Genomic DNA, 23,122 nt, shown 5'->3' on the forward strand with positions numbered 1-23,122 from the left:
GTCATTCCTGAAAGACAGGCTTTCTGCTGCTTTTGACTCTTTTCTGTTTGTTAGAAAGTTTGACATTGAGCTTGTTTCAGGAGCACAGGAGATCAGAGCTTGGGCTACTAGGTCAGACTACCCTCCCTTGCGGAAGCTACTCCAACCTCTCTAAGCCTAACTCTCCTCCTTGGAAAACTGGGGATGCTAATACCTTCCCCACACTCTGGTGGGGAGGATTCAATGAAATGGTCCCAGGTAATGTACTTAGTTCAGTGCCCGCCACCAAGTCAGGATTTAACTAACAGCCAATGTCATTTCATTGTTCCCCTAACACACAGACACATATTGCTCCTTTTCAAAATAAACAGCAGTCACTCCTTACTGACCTACTGGATTTGGAGACCCATACACCTTAAAATTCCCCCCAAATTGGCCACATTGATGATACTACTAAGTCCTCCAGCCCGGGCAGGACACTCCATGAGACAGACCCTCTCCCTCCTGGACCTTTGCCCACGCCCTCCCTGAGCGTGCTCAGACTTCAGGGTCTAATCCGGGTCTGCTTTTCCGGGAGGTTTGTGAAGAATACAGTGAAAATCTCTCAGCAGCCCTTCTAAGCTGGACCCGGCCAAACCCTTTCAGGCCAGAGGAGAGGGGAGAGCAGGGAGGAAGAGCAAACAGGTGAGCTGGGGCCAGGAAGGGACAGGTGGGAGCTGCAGAGGGAGGTGACAGACATAGAGCAACTTCTAGAACAGTGATGGCGAACCTATGACACGTGTGTCAGAGGTGACACGCGAACTCATATTTTTGGTTGATTTTTCTTTGTTAAATGGCACTTAAATATATAAAATAAATATCAAAAATACAAGTCTTTGTTTTACTATGGTTGCAAATATCAAAAAATTTCTATATGTGACACGGCACCAGAGTTAAGTTAGGGTTTTTCAAAATGCTGACACGCCGCGCTCAAAAGGTTCGCCATGACTGTTCTAGAACAACTAGAGATCCCGGAATAACGCAGGTGGAGCCTACAAGATGCAATTAAATATATATATATTTAATATATTTCTATTTGACAGCATTGCAGATGTTTCCCATTTTCTCCATTTTTGCCCCCCTTCCACCCAACCCCCGCCCCACCCTAGGCCTTCCCCAAGACACAATATTGACATGCGATTATATAGGGTGTCCTAAAAATGTATACACACACTTTGAATAATTATAAAGGCAGTATTTATTAAAATACATTTCATTTTCAAAATTGAGCTAACAGCTATTAAAGTGGGTATACATTTTGGGGGGACACCCTGTATTTATCCTTAAAAAATGCCCTTTAAGCTTTGTTAAAACAGACATGGTTGCCACAAGATCAGATCACAGGTGAAAAAGTGAATCACCCTTATATGTTGCCTTTATGAGCCTGGGATATTTCAAACTCTGTAGACCAGGGATCAGCAACCGTTTTTCATAAAGCACTAGATAAGAAATATTTTAGGCTTTGGGGGCACGTATGGTTTCTGTTGCATATTTATCCTTTCCTTTTACAAACGCTTAAATATGCAAAGACCATTCTTAGTTCACATGTTGCACAAAAACAGGCTGTGGGCTGGATCTGGCCTGCCCTTGCACAACTGACTGGATAATGGGAAAAAAAATCCCCTTTTGTTAAATCTTTAGTTGATTCTTTCCTTTCTCTAAGAACATGAAATACTATGCTGCCCACTGTCTCTAACATAAACCCTGGCACCCCAGAATTTAAAATCCAGCTACATGGGGTGCATACAGGCTGTCTTTGCCAATGGTTTAAATCGGCCTAATTGACAACAATCATCAGGGGCTCTGCTCTGTTCTGCTGTAGAGAAAAGACAGATGGCGAGTCCTTTCTGCTAGTAAAATATCCATTTTCCCTACACTGTGAGTGCCACCAGACCCAGCAACAGGCCCTAACTAGTGTTTATCTCCTCATTAGCTATTCAGCGCTGATGGGCCCACCTGGGCATAATACCGCAGGAGCAGCTCTGGGTCTCAGGCACTTGGGTGACCTCACATCACGCCATCAATAACTAATATTTCCAACTTCTATGAAGCTGCAAAGAGAGCTTGGTTTCCACCAAGTCTCCCTGTGCTGAGTATTGCCGACAAACATCATAAGCAGGCCCCGTGCTGCATATAAAAATACATATTTGCAGCAAAGACAAACGGAAAGGATTATTTGTTTCATCAAAAAAATCCGGATTCCTTTTCAAGTATCTTTTTTTTTCTGAATTATGCAATTTATAAATAAATAATGTAAAGTGTTTATCAATTGAAAAGAAAAGTAACTAACATTTGTTGAGTGTTTGCATGGAGCCAGGTACTATAGAAGTGTGATTTCATTTTATCCTTTGCACTATTTGTGAGTTATTCAATTTTATCCTTTCTACAACTTGCAAAAAAGTAAAATTATCTCCCACTTCAGTGGTAAGAAAACAGGCTCAGAAAAGTTAAGTAACTTACCCTAGGGGACACAGCCAGGAAGCAGAGAAGTCAGGATTCAAACCCTGACTGGGCCCAAGCCATGGTTTTGCCTTTTCCTTTGCATATGGTACCCAGAACACACTCCTCTCCCACAGCCATACTGGCCTCCAGGCAGAGATGAGGACTGGCATCGTCTAAGAGTTTAGGCAGAAGGGCCCTCCCAAGGGATCAATTCTAATGAGATGAGTTCCTTGAAGTGGAAGCACCAAACCTTATTTGGCTCTTGGAGCTGGTAACAGCTTAACTGTGTTGCATTCAAAATTAAATTTAAAAATAAAGAAAAAAAATTTGGACAGGTTGATTTTACACCCCGAGAAGGAGAGAGCAGAATAAAGAGAGAATAATCCCCGAAAGGGAGGAAGGAAAAAGAGAAAGGAGTGTCCATTGACATGTGGGAGGTTCCAGGTCAGTTCCAGCATTGCCCAGGACTTAAAAAAATTTATTTTTATTTTTTTATTTTAGAGAGAAACGAAGGGAAAGGAAGAGAGAGACACAGATATGAGAAATATGGATTGGTTGCCCTTTGTACGCATGTTGACTGGGGATTGAACCCCAAACCTGGGTATGTGCCCTGACTGGGAATTGAAGGTGCAAGGGATGACCCTCGGCCAACTGAGCCACACCAGCCAGGGCTGCCCAGGATTGTGCCAGTATCCAACTTGAAGTTGCTTTATCTATGATGTAAATTCCGCTCTCGCTCCCCCAAGTCTTCAGCAAAGTGGGCTCTACACCCAAATGCCTTTGGGAAGCGGTTTTGTGGAAATTAAATATAAGCATTGTTATAGGCACAGTGGGAAGAGTGAGAAAGATAAGCCCTGCAACGAGTCACTGAGCTCTTGCTAAGGCTTTATACAATCCCTAGTCCCGGGCATGAGGTTTGACTCTATCTAGATCTGATGAGTCAGAAAGACTCCAACAAACCACCAGCATGAAAACGAATCAGCACACTTGGCTTATGTACACATAGGGAAAACCCAGCACAAACAACTGTTATTACTTGAATTAATAGCATCATTTTTAGTTCAATAAGAATATTTCTGATTGAGTTCGTAGTTCTAACTTTAATCATCTTCTAAAAGATTTTCAAAGGCTCTTAATCGTTTGAACTCAAGAAAACATTTTAAAATTAAATGTATTTGCTTTTAATTTGCTTCTCCCCTGCCCCGCCTCCCTCTCTGCACTCAGGCTGCAAAAGTGAAGATAAGCCAGCCCATTAGAAATGTCTGAGCACACGGAGAGTGAAATGAGGTAACTGAGCTGTGTCCTGTTTGGCTTAAAGATCAACCAAAACTCTCCCTCTCCATTCTCCCTCCATTACCCTTATGCTTTAGGACCACCTGGGAGGTATAACAGAAACTGCAGCCTCTCCCCAGTGAGGCAGGCCTCAGGTTGATGTGAAGGAAGAGTGACAGGGGTAACAATCACCTGGACCCCCCCTCTCCCTCCCAACTGTCCCCAGTGCTGTAATCCCATAACTCGAAGCCTGGCTGCGTAAATCACTCTCCAGACAGCGTGAGACACCGTCACGAGTGCTAGCTCGACACTGAGATGAACAATGACCCACAGGGGACCACTAACTGTCCGTGGCTTTTCTCCTATGATCTGTGTACTCGGTGAGATCATCTGTTTCCTTATGTGATACCAAAAAAAAAAAATCTGCGCTATCATCACTCAGTTTGTCTGAGACTGGCTAAAGAATGTCACAGATGGGTGCCCTATGTGTGTACACTGATGGCGAGAGTGTTCATTTGACGTATGGCTCAGTTGAGGATGCTTGCAGAATACAAGGCGGCTCTGTTCATAATCATGTTGGGACCACAGGGCAGGTGCAACCCAGCATGCATGGCCACTTTCTTCATAGCTCACACCCCTGGGATGAAACAAAAAGACCCCTCATCAGAGGGCACAAAGGTGTGTGTACAGTATTCTTAGTCCCAGTTGGCAAAGGGATTTATGGAGTAGACAGCTAGCCAGGGGTTGAGGCAGGATGATGGGGTGGCTGTGGAAGTGGCTTCATAAATGTATTAAACGTGAGCATTCTTTCAGCCATTAATGGATAGAAGGAGAGCCACAGACCCTGGGAGGCGGACAAAGGCACATGCATCCAACTCAAAAAAGCCTCTAATAATGCAAACCGCCAGCAGCATCCTTCTACCTCCTCACACAGGGGGTAGGAAGGGCCTCGGGTAGGAAGTGGAAAAATGGTATTAATTTGGTTGCCACGGTTGCTTTTTATTTCTCCTGCTTCAGAAGTGCTTCTCATATAAATATTTCAACGAAGCAAAAGTGAATATCCTGGTGTGGGGGGAGGGGCAATTTCACATCCACCAGCATGGTCCTGAGGAGAATATATGATGTACACCCTGCTGTCTCTGCACTTTAAAAGGCCACATTATAGTATTTCAAACAGGTTTGGTGGTGATGAACTCCTGTATTTTTTTCTGGTCTGGGAAGTTCTTTATCTGTCCTTTGATTCTAAATGATAGCTTTTGTTCATAACACCAAACCAGTATTATATAAAATGTTAAAAAGGTTTTCTTTAAGAAGAAGAAAAAAAGAAAAAATATATATTAACAATAAAATGGCAATGAATACTAAAAATAAGTAAAGAAGCAGAACAGAAACAGACTCATAGATACAGAGAACATTTTGATGGTTGCCAGATGGAAAGGGGATAAAGGAGATGGACAAAAAGGGTGAAGAAATTAAGAAGTACAAATTGGTTGGTACAGAATAGTCATGGTGTTATAAAGTACAGCACAGGGAATACAGCCAATAATATTGTAATAATGTATGGTATCAGATGGGTGGGAGATTTATCGAGATGACCACTTAGTAAGTTATGTAATGTCTAAACACATATAATAATGTATGTCAGTTGTAATTAAAAACAAAAAATGATTAAAAATAATAGTATTTCAAACAGCAGTGGGAGGGTGTCAGAGAGAAAGTCTGGACTCAACCCAGCAAGGCGCTTCTGGGGCTGATTCCAAGAAATCTTTGCTTCAGTGTGAAGAGATAGAGCATGGAAGCAACTTGTATTGAGCCCCTGCAAGTTACTCAACTTCTCTGAGCCTCAGTTTCCTCATCTATAAAATGAAGGACCTTCCAGCAGGGATTTTTAAAAAAAATGTGTATTTGATTTTGGACAGTGTGCCTTGTCATTTCATATATAATAATATTAACAATATTACAAGAATTCTTTCTGAGCCCTTACTAGTACACAGACTTACTCAGTTAACCCCCGTGATGACCTCTTGGGATGGGCATGGCTAGCATCCCCATGAGACACATGAACTTGGACTAGCGTAGTACCTTACCCGTGCTCACACAGCTTGTGGACACTAATAGAATTGTCAACAGGAAGATGGCCATCCTAAATGCTGGGAAGGCAGCTTCTCTTCACCCTCTGTGTTCTTCTTTCTCCCCATCTCAGACCCTCTGGGGAGAGCAGGCTGACTCCCACCCAGGCTGGGCAGCTCCAGGATCTATGAGAGGTGAAAGGAGAAGGGAAAGGGCATTGATGCCCATGTGCCTTCACCTCCCACCCAGGCAGATGAACAATGTGGTAGTCAGGCCGGGGCTGGCCGGAGTGGACTGGGCATTCTATGGCCATATCACCTCAGAGGGTCCCACAAATAAATACTCAAAAAATCAATCAATCAATCAATCCAGGCCATAAACAAGCAAAGAGAAAGGCAACTTCAGGGCCACAGTGAGTACTATGATGGTGTTTATTTTTCTGCTGTCCTAAGTATCAGTTATGTGTAAATATTAGCCCTTCATCAGGTCCCTGGGGGAGCCAGGAAGCCAGGCTTTCATCAGAACCTCACAGCCTGGTTATGAGTCTACATTAGAGCCCAGCTGCAGAGTGGACAGGATGACTAGGAAATCTGTTTGGAGAATATGAGAGGAAGAAAGCCAAGGTTTCTGGACCACACATTCAGAGCCAATGGTCTTAGACAAGCTCGCTTGCCTTGTTATCACCAGTTAATTCTTTGGGGATGAAATGTTCTAAAGCTCAATTCATCAGCACCTACACTCATGACTAATCTATGTAAACATTATCCAGCCAAATTTGGATAATGGGGGAGCTCCTTCACCATCCAAATCGCACCTAACAAGATAAAATTAAGTTTCTTTCTCTTTAACTATGTGGAAGGATGAAAGAAGAGAAATTTTAAGCCACGAGGAAATTATCAAGTCTACTAAGGAAGTGAGGATATATGCTCTGATAGGTCAATAAACTTTTACACTGTCTGCAGTCAGCATTCATCCCAGTTTGGACTCAACCTCTACAGACTCCATAACAAATTCGCAGAGTGATGCTGAAAAATCAGCCTGGGTCTGAGGAGAGTGTATGATGTATGCCCTGCTGTCTCTGTACTTGAGATTATTCCTATCAAAGATGAGTCTAGCCAATTTCTGGGCTACAAAAGCAGCTTCAGGGATTCCGGTTCATTGCAGAATGGGCTGACTCAAAGACCACTATTCCTGCTATTGCTGATGCATTGGAGAGAGTCTGAACTTTAATTGATTACTAAAATCATGATTTAAAAAAAGATGCTTCTGCTACCTTGTTTTATTGTAGCTGTTTACTGAGACTCTTTCTTGCTCTTGAGTGTTCAATATTAATCTCAAATTAATATTTCATTTCCTCTGCACCCTTAGAGAATGCCAGCGCCTACTGACACCATCTCTCTGATTATCAATGTTTGACGTGGGGACAGACACAGAAGTGAAGACCCAGAAACTTTGAAGAAAGTTCCAGAATTCTCTTCAAAATAATCATAGTTGCCAGCATTTGCAATGTGCCTTCTTGCCTTAGTTAGTCCTCACAAAAAATCCTGTGATAATAAATCCTATTATTGTTTCCATTTTCTAAACAAGACAACAGAAACAGAAGTCACTTGCCCACTCCTGCAGCAGTTAGTGAGCACCAGCGTGGGGACTGGGTGAAAGTCCACTCTCTTAGTTCTGGCCTCCCCCTCTCTACCACAGATATCTGTCTGCCCAGCTTGCAAACATTTTTCTAAAGCTCGTCTGTTATGTCACCTTCCCCCACCTGAGAAAATGACAGTAAGAAAAGTATGAATTTGTACTTCTGGTCCTCATTTTTCAAAGAACAAAAGACAAAACCCTCATTTACTCTGTGGAGTTAACCTGCATCAGCAAGCTTTTCCTCCCTTCTGCCCATTTTCACCGAGAAGAAAAGAAAAGATATGCTTTCCACATAGACTGATGCAGACCTGAGTGATCACTCATGTACGTTAGTTTTAAAGAGACTGTATTGACCCAGCCTCAACACCTGGCATGAAGGTGAAAAGCCACGCCCCTCTAGAGCACAGCCAACAGGTAATCATTATATTCTGGTCTGGTCACAGGTGAATGGAGGTCCTTTTGGGGGTCCCACAGGTTGAATCAGAGACTCCTGCTCTGTGCACAGCCCCAGTCACACTGGGCTCGAACTAACCACTCAAGCCAAGTTGGTTTCCCCAACCAAGAATAGAGCATTGTGGGTAAAAATATGGATTCTGGGCCCTGAATCCAGATCCCACTTTTACTTCTCACTTAAGTGTGGGCAGGTTATTTAGTTTGTCTGTTTCTTGGTTGCTTACCCCTACCTCAAAGGATCAATGTAAAGATTAAATGACAAAATACAGAAAGCATGTAGAGCAGATCCTGGCCACAGTAAACAACATGCAAATGTAGGTAGGGACACTATTGACATTAGACAAAAGTTCTGGGGGACAGGAAGTAGGCATCTTGCACCTTTTGCTATGTTTTCCTGATCACTAGAGCTTAACACAGCACCTGCTTCAGGACAGGCATTCAGTAAATATTAGTTATCTAAATGAATACATTTGATTACAAGGAATGGAAGCAATTGTACGAGCCACACACCATCAAAATCTTGCTAAAAGGGATTCTCGCTTCGCTCTAAAAAAGGAGCGAACATGTGCACATTTATGTATAGATGTAAACACAGTAGCATTCATTTCTGGGATTTGTTTTATTTTTATGGGCTTTTTTTTTTGAACACTGAATTCTCATTTGCAAACTCATTTTTCCAGTGACATGCCAATTTCTATTAGCTCTTTAATTTCTGGCTTAAAAGCTTTAGCTCTTCTTCACTACACAGTGATGGAATCAACAACCCCAGGGATAAAAACAATAATAATAATAATAATAATAATGAAGTGGAGGCCTGTAGAGACAGGCAAGAAGCCACAGGCCCAATCTTGTCCGCATGGAACAATCTTCTGCATGTCGGCTTTGCTAGAGAAAGGGCAGGCCTCTGACTTCAGGGCAAAGCTGGGAGGAGACGCTTCAACTCATCAGAGCTGTGTCCTTAGGCAGAAAGAACCCACACCTGCACTCACCAGAGGTCACCTGCTGCCTGGGCTTTGGCCTAAACTTCCTGCACAAAGGCTGCTGGGAAGAAGGGATGACCCAGAACAGGAAGGAGAAAGCTTATCTGGCAAGGATTTCCACAGGGTGATGAATAGGTGTGTCAGGTGTCACTTTTTTCTTAAAATCTTTACATTTCTAACCATGTAAGCATTGAGGGCTGAAGACAGCAAGGGAATCTTCTGCCTAAAAGAGACAGGAAGATGATTCGAAAGGAGTACTCTTGACAACCAGAATGGAAAGAGAAGTCTTATGTTGCACAGAAACAAAATCATGTTCTGCTTGGTTTCTTGAAGGTTTGGAAGGTTTCTTGAAGGGTGCCTGGTCTCCAAAACAGATCTAGAAGGCCCCATTCATTTATTCCTCAAACCTACACATCGTCCTTGGGCCAGCCACTGTGCCGGGCGTGAGGGATATACCTATGAAAGACACAGACTCAACCTGAAAGAGCTCATAGTGACAGGAAGGAGATAGATGAGAACAGTGATGATTATCCAACAGAGTCTAAAAAGTAGAGGCGAATGTAACCCATGTCCTCCCTGGTGGGCACCTCATCCTACACTGAACCCACCGCCATGAAACTCCCCGCCTGTCAATGTGGTGATTACCTGGAGAAATCACCACCGTGTGACCCCATGGAAAGTCTTTGAACGTTTAAGAATTCAAAGCGTGAGAAAGGAGATCACAGATCCCTAGCCACACAGACACAAGCATTTGTCCTGTCCCGTCTGCCGGTGAAGCCGCCTCGTGATTTTGTCTTTGAGCATTACAAAAGATGAACGTCTACTGCTTTCTCCGAGACTAGTCATGACAGTATTTCTAAGACAATTGTACTGGGGACAGGGAAATAAGCGATTGTGGCCTGGGAAAGCATTGGACAAAGAAGTTCTTGGGATGGCGTGACTATCACATCAAGTTCCCTGCAAAGGCGACTTCAAAAACATAATCAGTTCACTTTATTCCACTGCCAAAGAAATGAAAGTACTCCGGGTCTGCTTATCACTGTATATTCAGTTCTGTTCCCTGGACTTCACCTTGAAGAAGAAAGATGGAACAGGGCGAATGTTTCGTAATTGTTTCCTAAATGCCAACTAAATGCCAGGCACTTTATATGGGTTATCTCATCCACTCCTTCCAGTATTCTGAATGAGAGGGACTACCTGGTCCCTTCATAGGTGGAGCCTGACATTCAGTGGGATAAGGGATCAGGCCTACCTGATTCTAGTGTCCCTACTTATCCCCCGCTGCACATCTCCTTCTTTGAAAATGCAACAGTCCATATTTGGAGTGCAATAGTACCATATCAGACAGCCCAGGTTTCCCTAATATCCCTCCTTCTCCCTCCAGGCTTTTCCTTGGAGTAAAAGCTTTGGGAAAAGGCCCAGGCATAGTGTAGTGAACACTCATTAGTCACACAGTTAATGGTATCACACAATGGTTAGACATATGGGCTCTGGAGTTCTGCCCACCCCGCCCCCCGACTGAAATCCCAGTTTACCCACTTAACATGGGCAAACTGCTTAATGTCTTAGAACTTGTTTGCTCATCCATAACATGGAATGATGAAGACAGAACCTACCCATCAGCTTATTGCAAGGGTTAAATGGGCTCAAGGACGGAAGCACTTAAAATGAACGGTCCTGGAGGAAAGTAAACCACCAATGAATGGTAGCTATTTTTTAATATCACAACAGCTCTGTGTGGTTTCCCTGTTACAGTCATCTAGACTCCTTCACCTGTCTCAGGGGTGAGATTCTAGAGATGGATGGGGCTTACGTGCCCTCTATGGGCTGACCAGCTGAGGCCCCGCTCTGGTTAAGTAGCTTGCCCCAGGGCACAGACTAGAAAATCCAGGTGCCTCACTGGGATATGTGGAAGCCAGGCTCAGAGGATACAAGGCCCCTGCCCTCAGTCACACCTTGAAATCAATGGCCACCACATTGTTCAGGTGATCTGCTCCTTGGGGGCTGCCTGAGCCTTCTGGGTCCCCCAGGTTCCCTGAAACTGTGTCTCAAACCACACAGAGAACCATCAGGAGGAACTGAGATCAACAGAGCCAGCCCAGGGTCTACCAGATAGATACAAGGCCGAGCGTCCCCACCAAAGCTCAGCATAAAAATGATTATCTAGGTGGCCAGCGTAAGCCCTCTACATAGAATAGAAAATGCTAAGTGGCTTCCCTGGGCTCGAGCCACAAAGACACAGCAGCTCGGAGGAAGCAGCCCAACCCAGCACTCAGGGGAGCAATTTCCGTGAAGAGGACTTTATAGAAGCAACATGAGGAAATTGGCCAATTGGAATATTTAGGATTTGAAGTCCCAAAGGGCATTTCAGGCACTTGCTTCTCTTTCCTCTTAGCAGAACCCCAGAATGCCACACCGCAGGGGCTTTCTGGTTGCTTTTTCTGCCTTCCCTAACAAATACATGGTAGTAATCACAAATAGCTAAAAGCAACTGAGCTTTTTTTGTTTAATCCTCAGAGCACCCTAACAAGTGAACACAAGTTATTAGGGAAGGGGAACTGAGGCCTAGGGTGGCTCCCCAAGTCACAATGCCCATGAGCAGTGCAGAGATCACTGGGAAGGTTAACTCCAGTCTGGGTGCTGACCGCCAGGCTATGCTGCCTACGTGGCCTCTGCTTGGACAGGGACGTGGAGAATGGAGCAGGCATCCAGAACTCTTTGCTGAACAGGGAATGAGTCATTTTCAAGTTTACTTTGTCGGATTATCTTAAGTGTGGCTGTCTCTATCTCTTAGCATCTCTCATCTATGATGTTGCAATATCATTCTAACTCAGTGGTTCTCAACCTTCCTAATGCTGTGACCCTTTAATACAGTTCCTCATGTTGTGGTGACCCCCAACCATAAAATTGTTTTTGTTGCTACTTCATAACTGTAATTTTGCTACTGTTATGAATCGTAATGTAAATATCTGATATGCAGGATGTATTTTTATTGTTACAGATTGAACATAATTAAAGCATAGTGATTAATCACAAAAACAATATGTAAATTATATATGTGTTTTCTGATGGTCTTAGGTGACCCCTGTGAAAGGGTTGTTCGACCTGCAAAGGGGTCTCGACCCACAGGTTGAGAACTGCTGCTCTAACTGGTCTTTCTTCCTCTGATTTCTCCTTCCTCCAACCAAACTTCCCCATTGCTGAAAGAGTTATCTTTCCAACAGAAAACTTTCATCATGCCATTACCTTGCTTAAATCTTTCAGTGACTCCCCACTTCCCACAGCAGAAAGCCTAAACTCCTCAGCAAGGCTCTCTGGGCACCTCTTAAGTCCAGTGCCCACCCCAGTCCCCAGCCTCCCTACCATCACTTCCCACACCGCTCAGCTCAAGCCGCACGGACCACTTGCAGACCCTTCATAGGCCCACACATGTCCTTGGGATGCCCTTCACCATGGCCTACCGAATGAACCCCTCTCATATCCCACATTTCTGTTCAAATATTTGGTGGTTAAGAGCCTGGGATACGAATAAAGATACTGCGCAAAATCTTCCACTTACTAACCATGTGACTTTGAGCATGTAACTTCACTTCCTGCTGCCTCAGTTTCTTCATCTATAAATAGGTACAAAAGTCCTCCATCACAGGAGATAAACAGGCATAAAATCTTCCCTGTGTGCCTCACTGGGGCTCCAATTTTTTCACATACTTCAAAAAGTTCCACACCAATTAATTCTAATGATTGGTTTATATGACTCTTCCTCCAGAATTTCTCACCCTGTTGACATGTTAGTCTGGGTGGTTCTTGGTGAGGAGGGACTATGCTGTGCATTGTAGAGTGTTTGACAGCATCACTGGCCTCTGCCTACTAGATGATATAGTACTTCCCCAGCTAGGACAACCAAAAACATCTCCAGACATAATTGTCAGATGCCCCCTGGAGGCAACCCCCGCTCCATTAAGAACCACTGCCTAAAACTATGAGCAATTTGAATAATAATACAAATAGCAGCAGCGATAGCTATCATTTTTTTAGTAGTCACCAGATGTCAAGCACAGTTCAAAGCTCTCTGCATAAATTATAGAATTTAATCCTCTCAACACCAAAAGGGTAGAGGATTTTAGGCACATTTTATTGATAAATTGGATCACAGGGAGGTAAGTAATTTCCTCAAGGTGTGTCTTATTCTCATCTTTTCCATCCCCAATACCTAGCATGTCACTTGATACCATAGAAGCTCAATAACAATTCAAGGAATACATGAATGAATGATCGAAAGAACAAATGAACAAATGAATGAATGACTGAACGAATGAGATGGTCTCCTCCACTACAACAATCCATCTTTCTTCACCTTTCAGGAACAATGACCTGTCAGTCTCTTCCAGAGTCCCATAGTACCCCATAAAGTCGTTCAACTCATTGGAAAATTCCTCCCCAGCAATGACTCTTCTAAGCTATCTAGCAATTTCCTTGGGTTTATGCTATTCTGGATACTCTGTATTAGTACTAACAGCCTTAATAACACCTTCTGGCTTAGATTTATGAGGAGATCAATCAATCCAAACAAGAATACTGGTATTATCAGATAAATACCATCAATCTAATTTTCAACCTATCAGTCACTTCTTTCAGAACTTTAAGAGATACAATAATACTATTTTCCAGCTGAGAAAACACCACACTGCAAAACCTCCCAGATACCGGGTTTTTTATGTACACTATATACAGTGCTGCTCAGAGGAATAACATGAGAGAATGCTGTCTGGTCTATAAGTGTGGACATTTTCATCCAATGAAGTGAAGTGAAGGGCAAACCATAATGTTTGATTCTTGATTTACAGTTTCAGCATTTAAACCTACTTAGCCTACAAAAGCTGGAGAGAAACACAAGTATAAATCCTTCAGTTACAGCAATTGGAGATCCTAAAGTTCCCCATATCCAGGACTGACACTCACAGGCTATAGAGGAAAGAAACAGAGAAATGCTTCTGTTGTAGAGCAAGGAACGCCAATGTTTCTCAACTCTGCTAAAATTCTACAAAGTATTTCACCTAAAACAATTGTTTAAGAAAGAGTGGAACTTATGATTAAGCAAGACCTACTTAAGGGCTTGTAGACTCACCAGGAGAGGCAAGGTAGAATCAGACAGACCTCACTTTAATCCCAGCTCTGCCCCATAGACAATTGGAAAGTTATTCAACCTCTTTTAGCACCAATTTCCGCATCTGTAAAATGGGCATCGTAATACCATCTTAGAGGGTTGTTGGAAAGATTAACATAATGGGTATAAGGGGCCTAACTCATAACAGGTGCCTAATAAAAGGTAGCTTTTACAATTGTCATTAAAATGATCTTAAACACACACACACACACACACACACACACACCTCATTTCACAGAGAAACCCCTCAGCTCAAAACCTGGGATGAGTCTTAATTGGCAGCACCAGAATTAGAACCTCTACACTCCCCTGTCCTGTCCTTCACTCTGGCCTCTGAACCCTTTCTTAAAGGATAGAGCCAAAGAATTAATCCTGAAATAATAAACAAATGCATGAATAAGCTCAGATATCTTGCAGCACCACCAATGTTATAGATCATTCCAAAAGCATTTCTCTATTGGGTAATATTTAGATGCAAAGCAATGAATAGGCTATACATGGATACAAATATAGACATCATCCTTTTCCTCAAGATATCACTAAGGGTGAAAAATTCAAGCATGAATGTAGACTCAATTCAGACCACCTTTTAGGTTATTATATGTATTGTAACAAAGTAAAAAAGGGTCTCACCACATATCAAAACAACATGGAATTGCATTGTTAGTTGAAACTACTCCATGATTATTTCCTCCATTCTCTATGGCACCCCAGGCCTTAAATCTGGAACATGCTGTCACCACTACATTTGGTAGCATTTTCCCATGAAAGAAAAAGAGAAGACCATCCAAGAAAAAGTGAAAAAGTGATGCTAAACATTGCCCTTGAATGTTAGCATTTAAAAGTTTTATTTTTCGCATAAAAATTGTAGGACATATGTATTATATCATATTATTCCCAGGTGGAAAATGTGCATTTTTATTTATTGAAGAGTCAGGTCAGATTATCAAAACTAATTTAAAAGAATACCATTACTATGAAGATGTTAGGTCATAGTGACCTTAGAATTTCCCTCCTATCAATGCAATTTGAAATGGATAAATAATAAGCCAGCCCAGATTTGCAAATCCTGCAGAATCCTGGATTGTAGTAGCCATTAGAATTTAATGCAGATAATCCCAGAGCCAGAAGGAATCATGGAAGCTGTCCTTTAAGTCCCTGTGCCTTTCAAACTTTAGACCTTCCAGAAAGATGAGACTCTGCCTGGCCTCCATAAATGTCACCACCTTCCACTATGACCAGCTCCTCATGGTTCAGTGGGGTGTGTAGGAGAGGAAATCAACCTTCAGCCTCAGAAGTAGCCATCCTCCCTCACCTCCAAGCTGGGCTTCCCACCATTTTCCTTTCCTCTTCCTGGGACTCAGTTCTCTCTTTGCTGACTTCTCCAGCCCCATTTCATTTCCTCCCATCACACCACCTTAGATGGCTCTGCTTCCCCACAGCCCTTCCCAGCCCAGTTCACCACTGCCAAGGTCACCTCCACGCTCTGCTCTCGTTGTCTTGCTTCTCCAGGTGGTAGCCCAAGTTCTCTGCCTCCATTTTTAAATGGATCTTTTTTCTTAATATCCAGAGTATGCAAGGGCCTTAGCACACAGTAAGTGTTCACATATAGCAACCTTGATTATTACTGATATCCTTATTATTTCATCCCCATGAACCCACCAAAATGGCTGCTCCACATAGTGGACAACCTCATAGTGACTGGTCCAGTGGTTGTTCTGGCCATTCTGCCATTAGGGTCAATTTGCATATTACCCTTTTATTATATAGGATATGCTCCCTTATGTTCATTGCCATGTTATTTACAATAGCCAAGATTTGGAAGCAGCCCAAGTGCCCATCAGTAGATGAGTGGATAAAAGGCTGTGGTATATTTACACAATAGAATACTACTCAGCCATAAAAAAGAAAAAAAAATCTTACCCTTTGAGACAGCATGGAGGGACCAGGAGAGTATTATGCTAAGTGTAATAAGCTGGTCAGAGAAAGACAAATACCATATGATTTCAGGCATATGTGGAATTTAATGAACAAAATAAACTAATAAACAAAACAGAAACAGACTCATAGATAGAGAACAGGCTGGCAGCTGTCAAAGGGGAGGGGGATTGTGGGGTGAAAAAGGTGAAGGGATTAAGCCAACTAACAAACAAACAAACAAAAAACTCATAGACACAGACAATAGCATGGTGATTACCAGAGGGAAAGGGGCGGGGGAGGTAGAAGAGGGTATAGGGGGAATAAATGGTGATGGAAGGAGACTTGACTTGGAGTGGTGAATAAACAATATAATACACAGATGAATTATTATAGAATTATATACCTGAAACCTATATAATTTTATTAACTAATGTCACCCCAATAAATTCAATTAAAATTTTTTATTTAAAAAAATAATAAAATAAAATAAAATGCCTTCTTTCTTTGGCTCCTAGGGCACCCTCTTACCCCAGTGTCTCACTTGGACTTCAGAACCAGGAAGTTAATCAGTGCACATGGGTGGACTTGAATTTGGAAACCCACAGCCTTTTTGCCTGCTGTTGCTTCTGATCACCACATCCAAAAGCAGGTGATGCAGGTCACAGCCTGCTCCTACATCCGGGCCATTGCGTATGGCCCCTCTGCCCCCACATTGTCACATGTCTTATTCTCCAGTTTCTTTGCGGTCTTGGCTCAAATGTCACCTCCCCAGAGAGGTCCTCTCCGACCGTTAGGAGCATCATAACCAAAGGCAGGTAATCCCAGAACCAGAAAGACAAAATTGGTGCTGTCCTCCGTCCCCACAGGTGGCTCTGTGGTTGACTCCCGCCCTGCTCACCTGGATCAACGTCTCCAGCTCCTGTGGGCTCACACAGATGTGGTCCCGCAGGAATTCTGCCTTTTCCAAGGCGATGGTATTCTTCTGGCTGCTCTCAAAGGGCTGCTCCAGAGCCCGGAAGACGAGACCACCCGTGACAAGGTAGACCACCACCACCACGAAGATGGCAACCACGGTTTTCCACTTCATGACGGTCTGCAGGCCCCCCTGGGAGGCACCTTCCATCCTGGCTACCACCGTGGCTCGGGAGGAGATGGACAGGCGTGGGGCCGGGTAGTGCCCGTTAGTGGCACCCTTGGGCTGGCACACTGGGGGCGCTGCTGCGGGAACGGCCACTGGGAAACAGGGAGAGGAGAGGGAAAGAGAGTTTGTTTATAAGCACAGAACACAAAACTGCTCAGAAATTAAGCACAGATGTCTTCCTCAGGCCAGCTTTCAAGTGTGAGGAGTAAAATGGTTCACCAAGATGCATTTAGGGAATGTGATCAGTCTTAGTTTTTTTTTTTTTAAGTTATTAATTGCATTTGAAATGCTTCTATTTTTCTACAAGTGTCCAAATCTGAAGCCTGGTCCCCATTATTATTCATCTCCTCTCTCCTTGTTCAAACAATATGTAAGATACACATCAAATCACCATATTGGAAAAACAGACATTGTTCCACGTGGAGAGGAAGTAAATGAGAGATGGATACCCAGCTACTCTGTCCAAGTACTGAGGGCAGAGCAGAGAGGAGGTAAACGACCAGCAAGTTTAACAGTCCCTGTTAGCCAGAGCTGATGTCACAAAACAAAGAAAAGAAAGGTGAGCTGTCTACAACGGTGATGAGTCAAAAATGAGACACAGTCAAGAAAGTTTGGTTTCTGAAGACTACTAAAGGCGAAGAAAAAGAAAGGTGGGCATAGAGAAAGAAGGAAGCAATGGGTGATGTTTATGCCAATTAACTTGGTTTCCTGAAAAATATAAGAATACTAAAATGCCTCCTAAACATTCCTCTCAACAGAGAATGTGATGACTCAGATGTAATCACTCCTGACCTATTAATAATAAAAGTTTTCTTCTATTTTCCTCTAATAAGAAGCCACTGAAAAGGAAATTTCTCCCAGTTTTCTAAACACATGGACTTCTCAAAGGTCCCTCATCTCCATGAGAGCAATTTCATTACCTTGGAAATAAATGTGCGAAGCTGGGGTCTTTTCCGGAATGGCAGGAAGTTGAGGGTGGTGTTGCACATGCAATGCTATTTCAGAAAACAGCCATTTCCCTTTCGGTTTGTTCTCCCTTTATTGTACTAATGCTTATTATGGTCTCCTTCATGGTGCAGCCCGACATTTGTGTAAATAAGGTATTAGGAGATGACAAACCTCATTACCTAAGTGCGGCAAACGACCTCACTCCTGAGAGCTAAACTGCTCAGTTTCTGCCTTGGGAAACACCAGTGACCCTGACAACACCTGGCCGGAGGGATCACCACCTTGGGGAATCTAGGTTCGTACATCAGCCTTTCCTCCCAGAGCCTCAAAATCTGCTCTTCTCTTTGGAAACCAACCTGAGCATCTGCCTTTATTGTATACGAGAGGCCTGGTGCACAAATATGTGCACTGGGGTGGGCGTGGGGTCCCTTGGCCTGGCCTCGCCCCTCTCGCAATCCGGGACTCCTTGAGCGATATTGGAGAGTCAGTTTTGGCCCAACCCCTGCAGGCCAGGCTGAAGGACCCCACTGGTGCACGAATCTGTTCACTGGGCCTCTAGTATGCATATAAGATCTTTGGTTAATGTCTTCCTGCCTTCCCCCCTCCCCACTTCCTTCTGAGATTCATCAGTCTGTTCTATGTTTCCATGCCTGTGGTTTCCGCTCCTGCGTTGAGCATCTGCCCCCTTGGTGGTCAGTGCACATCATAGCTAGTGGCTTAGGCATATATATATATTATTCGATCAAATAAAGTCATTACATGTTACATTTCCTTCTAAGTTACAGGAACATAAAACTCTGAAATATCTGAGATATTTAAGAATTAGAATCTGCGCCCCGGGAATTATGTTCCCTGAAGACAGTATGTACAAGTTTCCACTTGTCCTTGACACTGGGAGGGTGAGCCTTGTCTAGGGAAGCTTTCTTTCAACCTTGCCTGCATTTCCCATCCATTTAACCTCCTTGCTGTCATTTCAATCCCTTGCACCTCTCACTATACCCATGGCCACCGGCCTTGTCCAGGCCACCATCCTGTCTTGCTTGGACCAGTCCAGTAGCCTCTTAGGTGACCTCCCTGCTTCCACGTTCACCCACCTGCTGACCCATAAATCTGGGGGTAAATACCACTTCTGGAAGCATCTCTCCCCTGTTCCCTCAGTGGTCTGCAGAACAATGACCCCAAAGATGTCCACACATCCTCACCCTAATTCCTATGCCTACACTACCTCAGGTGGCACAAGAGTGACTATGCTGCAAAGGTGACTGACTACATTGAGGATCTAGAGATAGGGTGATTTTCCTAGATTATCTGGGTGAGCTCAGTTTAAGTGTCCTTATAAGAGGGAAGCGGGAGTGCCAGAGAAAAAAAGAGATGTTAGGACAGAAACAGAGGTCAGAGTGAGTAGGCATGAGCCAAGGGATACAGACAGCCTCTGGGCGCTGGAAAAGGCAAGAACAGATTCTTCTCCTGGAGCCTCCAGAAGGATTCAGCCCTGCCCACACTTTAATGTCCTCCCACTGAGACAGATTTTTGAACTTCTAACCTCCCAGACCATAAAGTGATAAATCTGTGTTGTTTTCAGCCACCACATTTGTAGCAATTCATTTCAGCAGCAACAGGAACTAATAACCCCCACTATCTTGGTCTCCCTTGGCCCACACCCACTGCCCCCTGATGTTGGTAGAGCCTGTCTACCCGTCATTCGACTTAGAGTTCCAGGAAGGCAGGCACCATGTCTACGCCCTCACCTTTGCACCCCTGGCAGGCAAAGGGAGGCCAAACAGTGATGGCTGATGAAATGAATGGAGAATGGTGGGAAGGAAGAAATGTTGTCATATCCAAACTATACATACAATGTGGATGAGTGGTGTTGAGTGGAAAACTTGTTGGCATTCCAACAAGACTGGACAGAAGGTTCTCCAACAGAGCAGATCACTGTTCACGCCTTCTTGGACATTCCCTAGGCCAATAGCCCTGTTCTACCCTCATCTGCCTGGGAAGCTCCCATCCTCCTCAGTCTCAGCTCAGAGCTGCCTTCTCTGTGAAGTCGGGCTGGACTCTCCAGGCAGACGTGACCTGTCTGCCCCCCCAAGAGCCTGTAGGCTCCTTGGAGTCAGAAAGCTTGTTTTTCAATTGTTAGAACTCCATATCTTGGCACAATGCCTAGAACAGAGCAAATACATCTTTTCTGTTGTTGTTATTGATGATAATTCCTTCAAACTATAAACAAAGCTCCATCAGAATCACCACCATCCTTTGTAACAAGTATTCATTTAATACTAAATGGGCAAGAGGAGCTGTATGGTGGTGGGACTAAGTCACCATCCCTCCCAGCGTGGGCGTGGAGGGAGTGACAATCTCCTTAAGGAACAGTCCACAGCCTCAGGTAGCAACTGTCAGGATGGAGCCCCGCTGGATGAGAAATGATGGGCCTAAGCATGGAGGCTAGGTGCTGGGTCCCCTTCACTGACTCCCGCATCACAAAGCTGGGCAGAAGTGGGCTTAAGAAAGGTCTTTTCAGGCCAGTTCATGGTGCCAGTTTGCTAAGGGGCTGTCCCTGGGAACAGAGTTAGAACAGAATCCACCAAACCCGGAGTTTCCAAAGCACCAGGAGCAAAATCCAGAGTTCCAGTCCCAAACCTGTGAGCATGAAACCACCCCTTAGTTTCTCTGTTTCCTTATCTGCAAAATATGAATAATAATGGCCAATTCTTTTTTAACCCCTACAGAGTTTTCAGGAACAGCAAATGAGGTGCCCTGGAGTACAGTGGAACTTCATTTCTCTAACTTAATTCATTCTGGAAGGCTGATCTAGAAGTGATTTGTTCAAAAACAGAATAATTTTTTCCCCATTAGAAATAATGTAAATTGAATTAATCCGTTCCAGACCACCAAGTGATTCCCTGTCACAGCACATGTCTAATGTGCTGATTAATTTATAAATAAACATTTCTTTTCTTAAATTTATAGAACTACCCTCTATCACCCTTAAAGGAATTTTTTCATATATCACTGCCTACAAAATGCTATCATCAGCTAACTGCTTTTCCTTTATACAAACAACAGTTTTTCCACTTATTCAATTGCCAGCGATTGCTGTTTTGTGAGCACTTTCACACCCTTTGCAACATTAGCACTCCTGATGGCCTCTTTCTGTTTTATTTTATTTTTTTTAAAATATATATTTTATTGATTTTTTACAGAGAGGAAGGGAGAGAGATAGAGAGTTAGAAACATCGATGAGAGAGAATCATCGATCAGCTGCCTCCTGCACATCTCCCACTGGGGATATGCCCGCAACCCAGGTACATGCCCTTGACCGGAATCGAACCTGGGACCTCTCAGTCCGCAGGCCGACGCTCTATCCACTGAGCCAAACCAGTTTCGGCCTCTTTCTGTTTTAAAATTGTGCTAATCCTCAATTTCATGAGCAACAAACACATTCTCTCCCTTTGCTTGCTGCATTATAGAAGTTTTTTTGTCATGTTGGATATCAGCATAAAAGGGCTGTCAGGTGGAAAACTGAAGTTTTGGTCAACAAAGAAGACATTTTTGTCTGTGAACAACGTGGTCAAAAATCGAATTGTTTGAGATGGGAGACATTCGAGAAATGAGGCTTGACTGTATATGTATAGACATCAGGGGCACTGGTAGGAACCTTGGAATATTATAAATCTTTGGTGTAGTGGACTGAAAATGGAGTTGGTTGCCTTAGCAAAGTTGGCTGCACATTTCATTGGCTGAAAAAGGACTTAGTTTGTGCCCTTTGCTTTAATTGGATACGTTTTTAAAGGGTGTTTTAATTAATCCATTCCTTCTCCTCGGGAGCCATAGTGGCTCTCACTCTAATACAAAGTTGCCGTGAGACCTGGGATGCTGCTGGAGCTCGCTGTGCCTGAAGCCAGCAAAGAAGCAAAATGGCCATGTGATGATGAAGGTGCTGGTGAAGGTAACAGGATGTCCTACCACTTACTGAGCACTTCCTTTGTGCCCTTCACTCTAATAAACTCTTTGCTTTCATTGTTGCATTTGGTGCTCAGCATGAGGTATGATCGCCCTGTGTGATTCCAGTTCCTCCCAGAAGTGGGCACCAAGATGGGATTTTGTGCATGGATTTCATTAGGGGAAATGCATGTGTGAGAGAAAATGGGAATCCTTCCGGGGGCTAGTGCAGCCAGCAGGCACACTGTGAGTCTGGTCCCCAGCAATGGAGAGAGGGAGGAAGGATGGACAAGAGCATTCAAGAGCCCCTGCAGCCCAGGGGAGGTCCAGCATGGCAACTCAGGAGTTCTTGAGCCAAAGTTGGCCATCTGAGGAATCATGTGTCTCCCAGGAAGACACCTGCCTTAGGGCCCTGCAGCACTCAGTCCCCAGCTGGGAGCATACCCCGGGAAACGTGCCCAGAGGGCAAGCCCACAGTGGGTTCCACAGCAGCAGCTCAAGCTCTTGGTCAATTATGCTCCCTCCCTCGCCCTCCCGGTGTTGGAGGCCTGCAAAGCATACGCTTTCTCATGGCCACCACCCACCCGACTTCACAGATGAAGAAACTGGGACCCAGAGAAATTCAATGACTCAATTGAGGCCAAGAGGGGCGAGAGTGGTGGGGCCAGGATTAAAATGAGAGGAATCTGACTTCAAAGTCAAGTCTCCTATGAAGCATAGATACAGAAAACTAGGAAACAAAGAAATTCCAGGTGGAAAAGGCCCTTTTCTCCAAAACTCAGAAAGGCATGTGTCTCTGGCAGGCATGCATATATTTCCCCGCCAATGAGATTGACCACTGTAGTTTCCTGGAGGTGATGGAGGTTTGCCCATTGAATGAATCAATAGTGGGCGGGTCACATCAGTAACAGCCTATCCTGCGCATGACTCCAACTGACATGAGAGGAAGGGCTGGAAGACATATCCCTCTGTTGATGCTCATTTTAAAACGTTTCCTCACAAACATTAGCCCATTCATTTTTACCTAAATGTGGGTAGATAGGAGGGCTCATGTGGAGATCCACCTCTTCTTGGTTGAATGAGTTCTTAGTTTTACACGATTCAGAGTTTCCCATGTCCTGCATACTTCACTGC

General features: G+C 43.9%; 1 protein-coding gene across 3 annotated transcripts in view; it reads right to left on the reverse strand.

Annotated features, from left to right (window-relative positions):
* KCNK10 (potassium two pore domain channel subfamily K member 10) overlaps positions 1-23,122 on the reverse strand; it is a 111,558-nt gene that overhangs the window by 46,404 nt on the left and 42,032 nt on the right. For all 3 annotated transcript variants that reach the window (XM_059688776.1, XM_059688766.1, XM_059688786.1), the window contains exon 2: positions 16,856-17,190. In XM_059688776.1, the coding sequence (XP_059544759.1) occupies positions 16,856-17,190 (335 nt within the window). The remainder of the gene's footprint in view (positions 1-16,855; positions 17,191-23,122) is intronic.

The sequence above is a fragment of the Myotis daubentonii genome, chromosome 1 (assembly GCF_963259705.1).
Source record: "Myotis daubentonii chromosome 1, mMyoDau2.1, whole genome shotgun sequence".
Lineage (NCBI taxonomy): Eukaryota > Metazoa > Chordata > Mammalia > Chiroptera > Vespertilionidae > Myotis > Myotis daubentonii.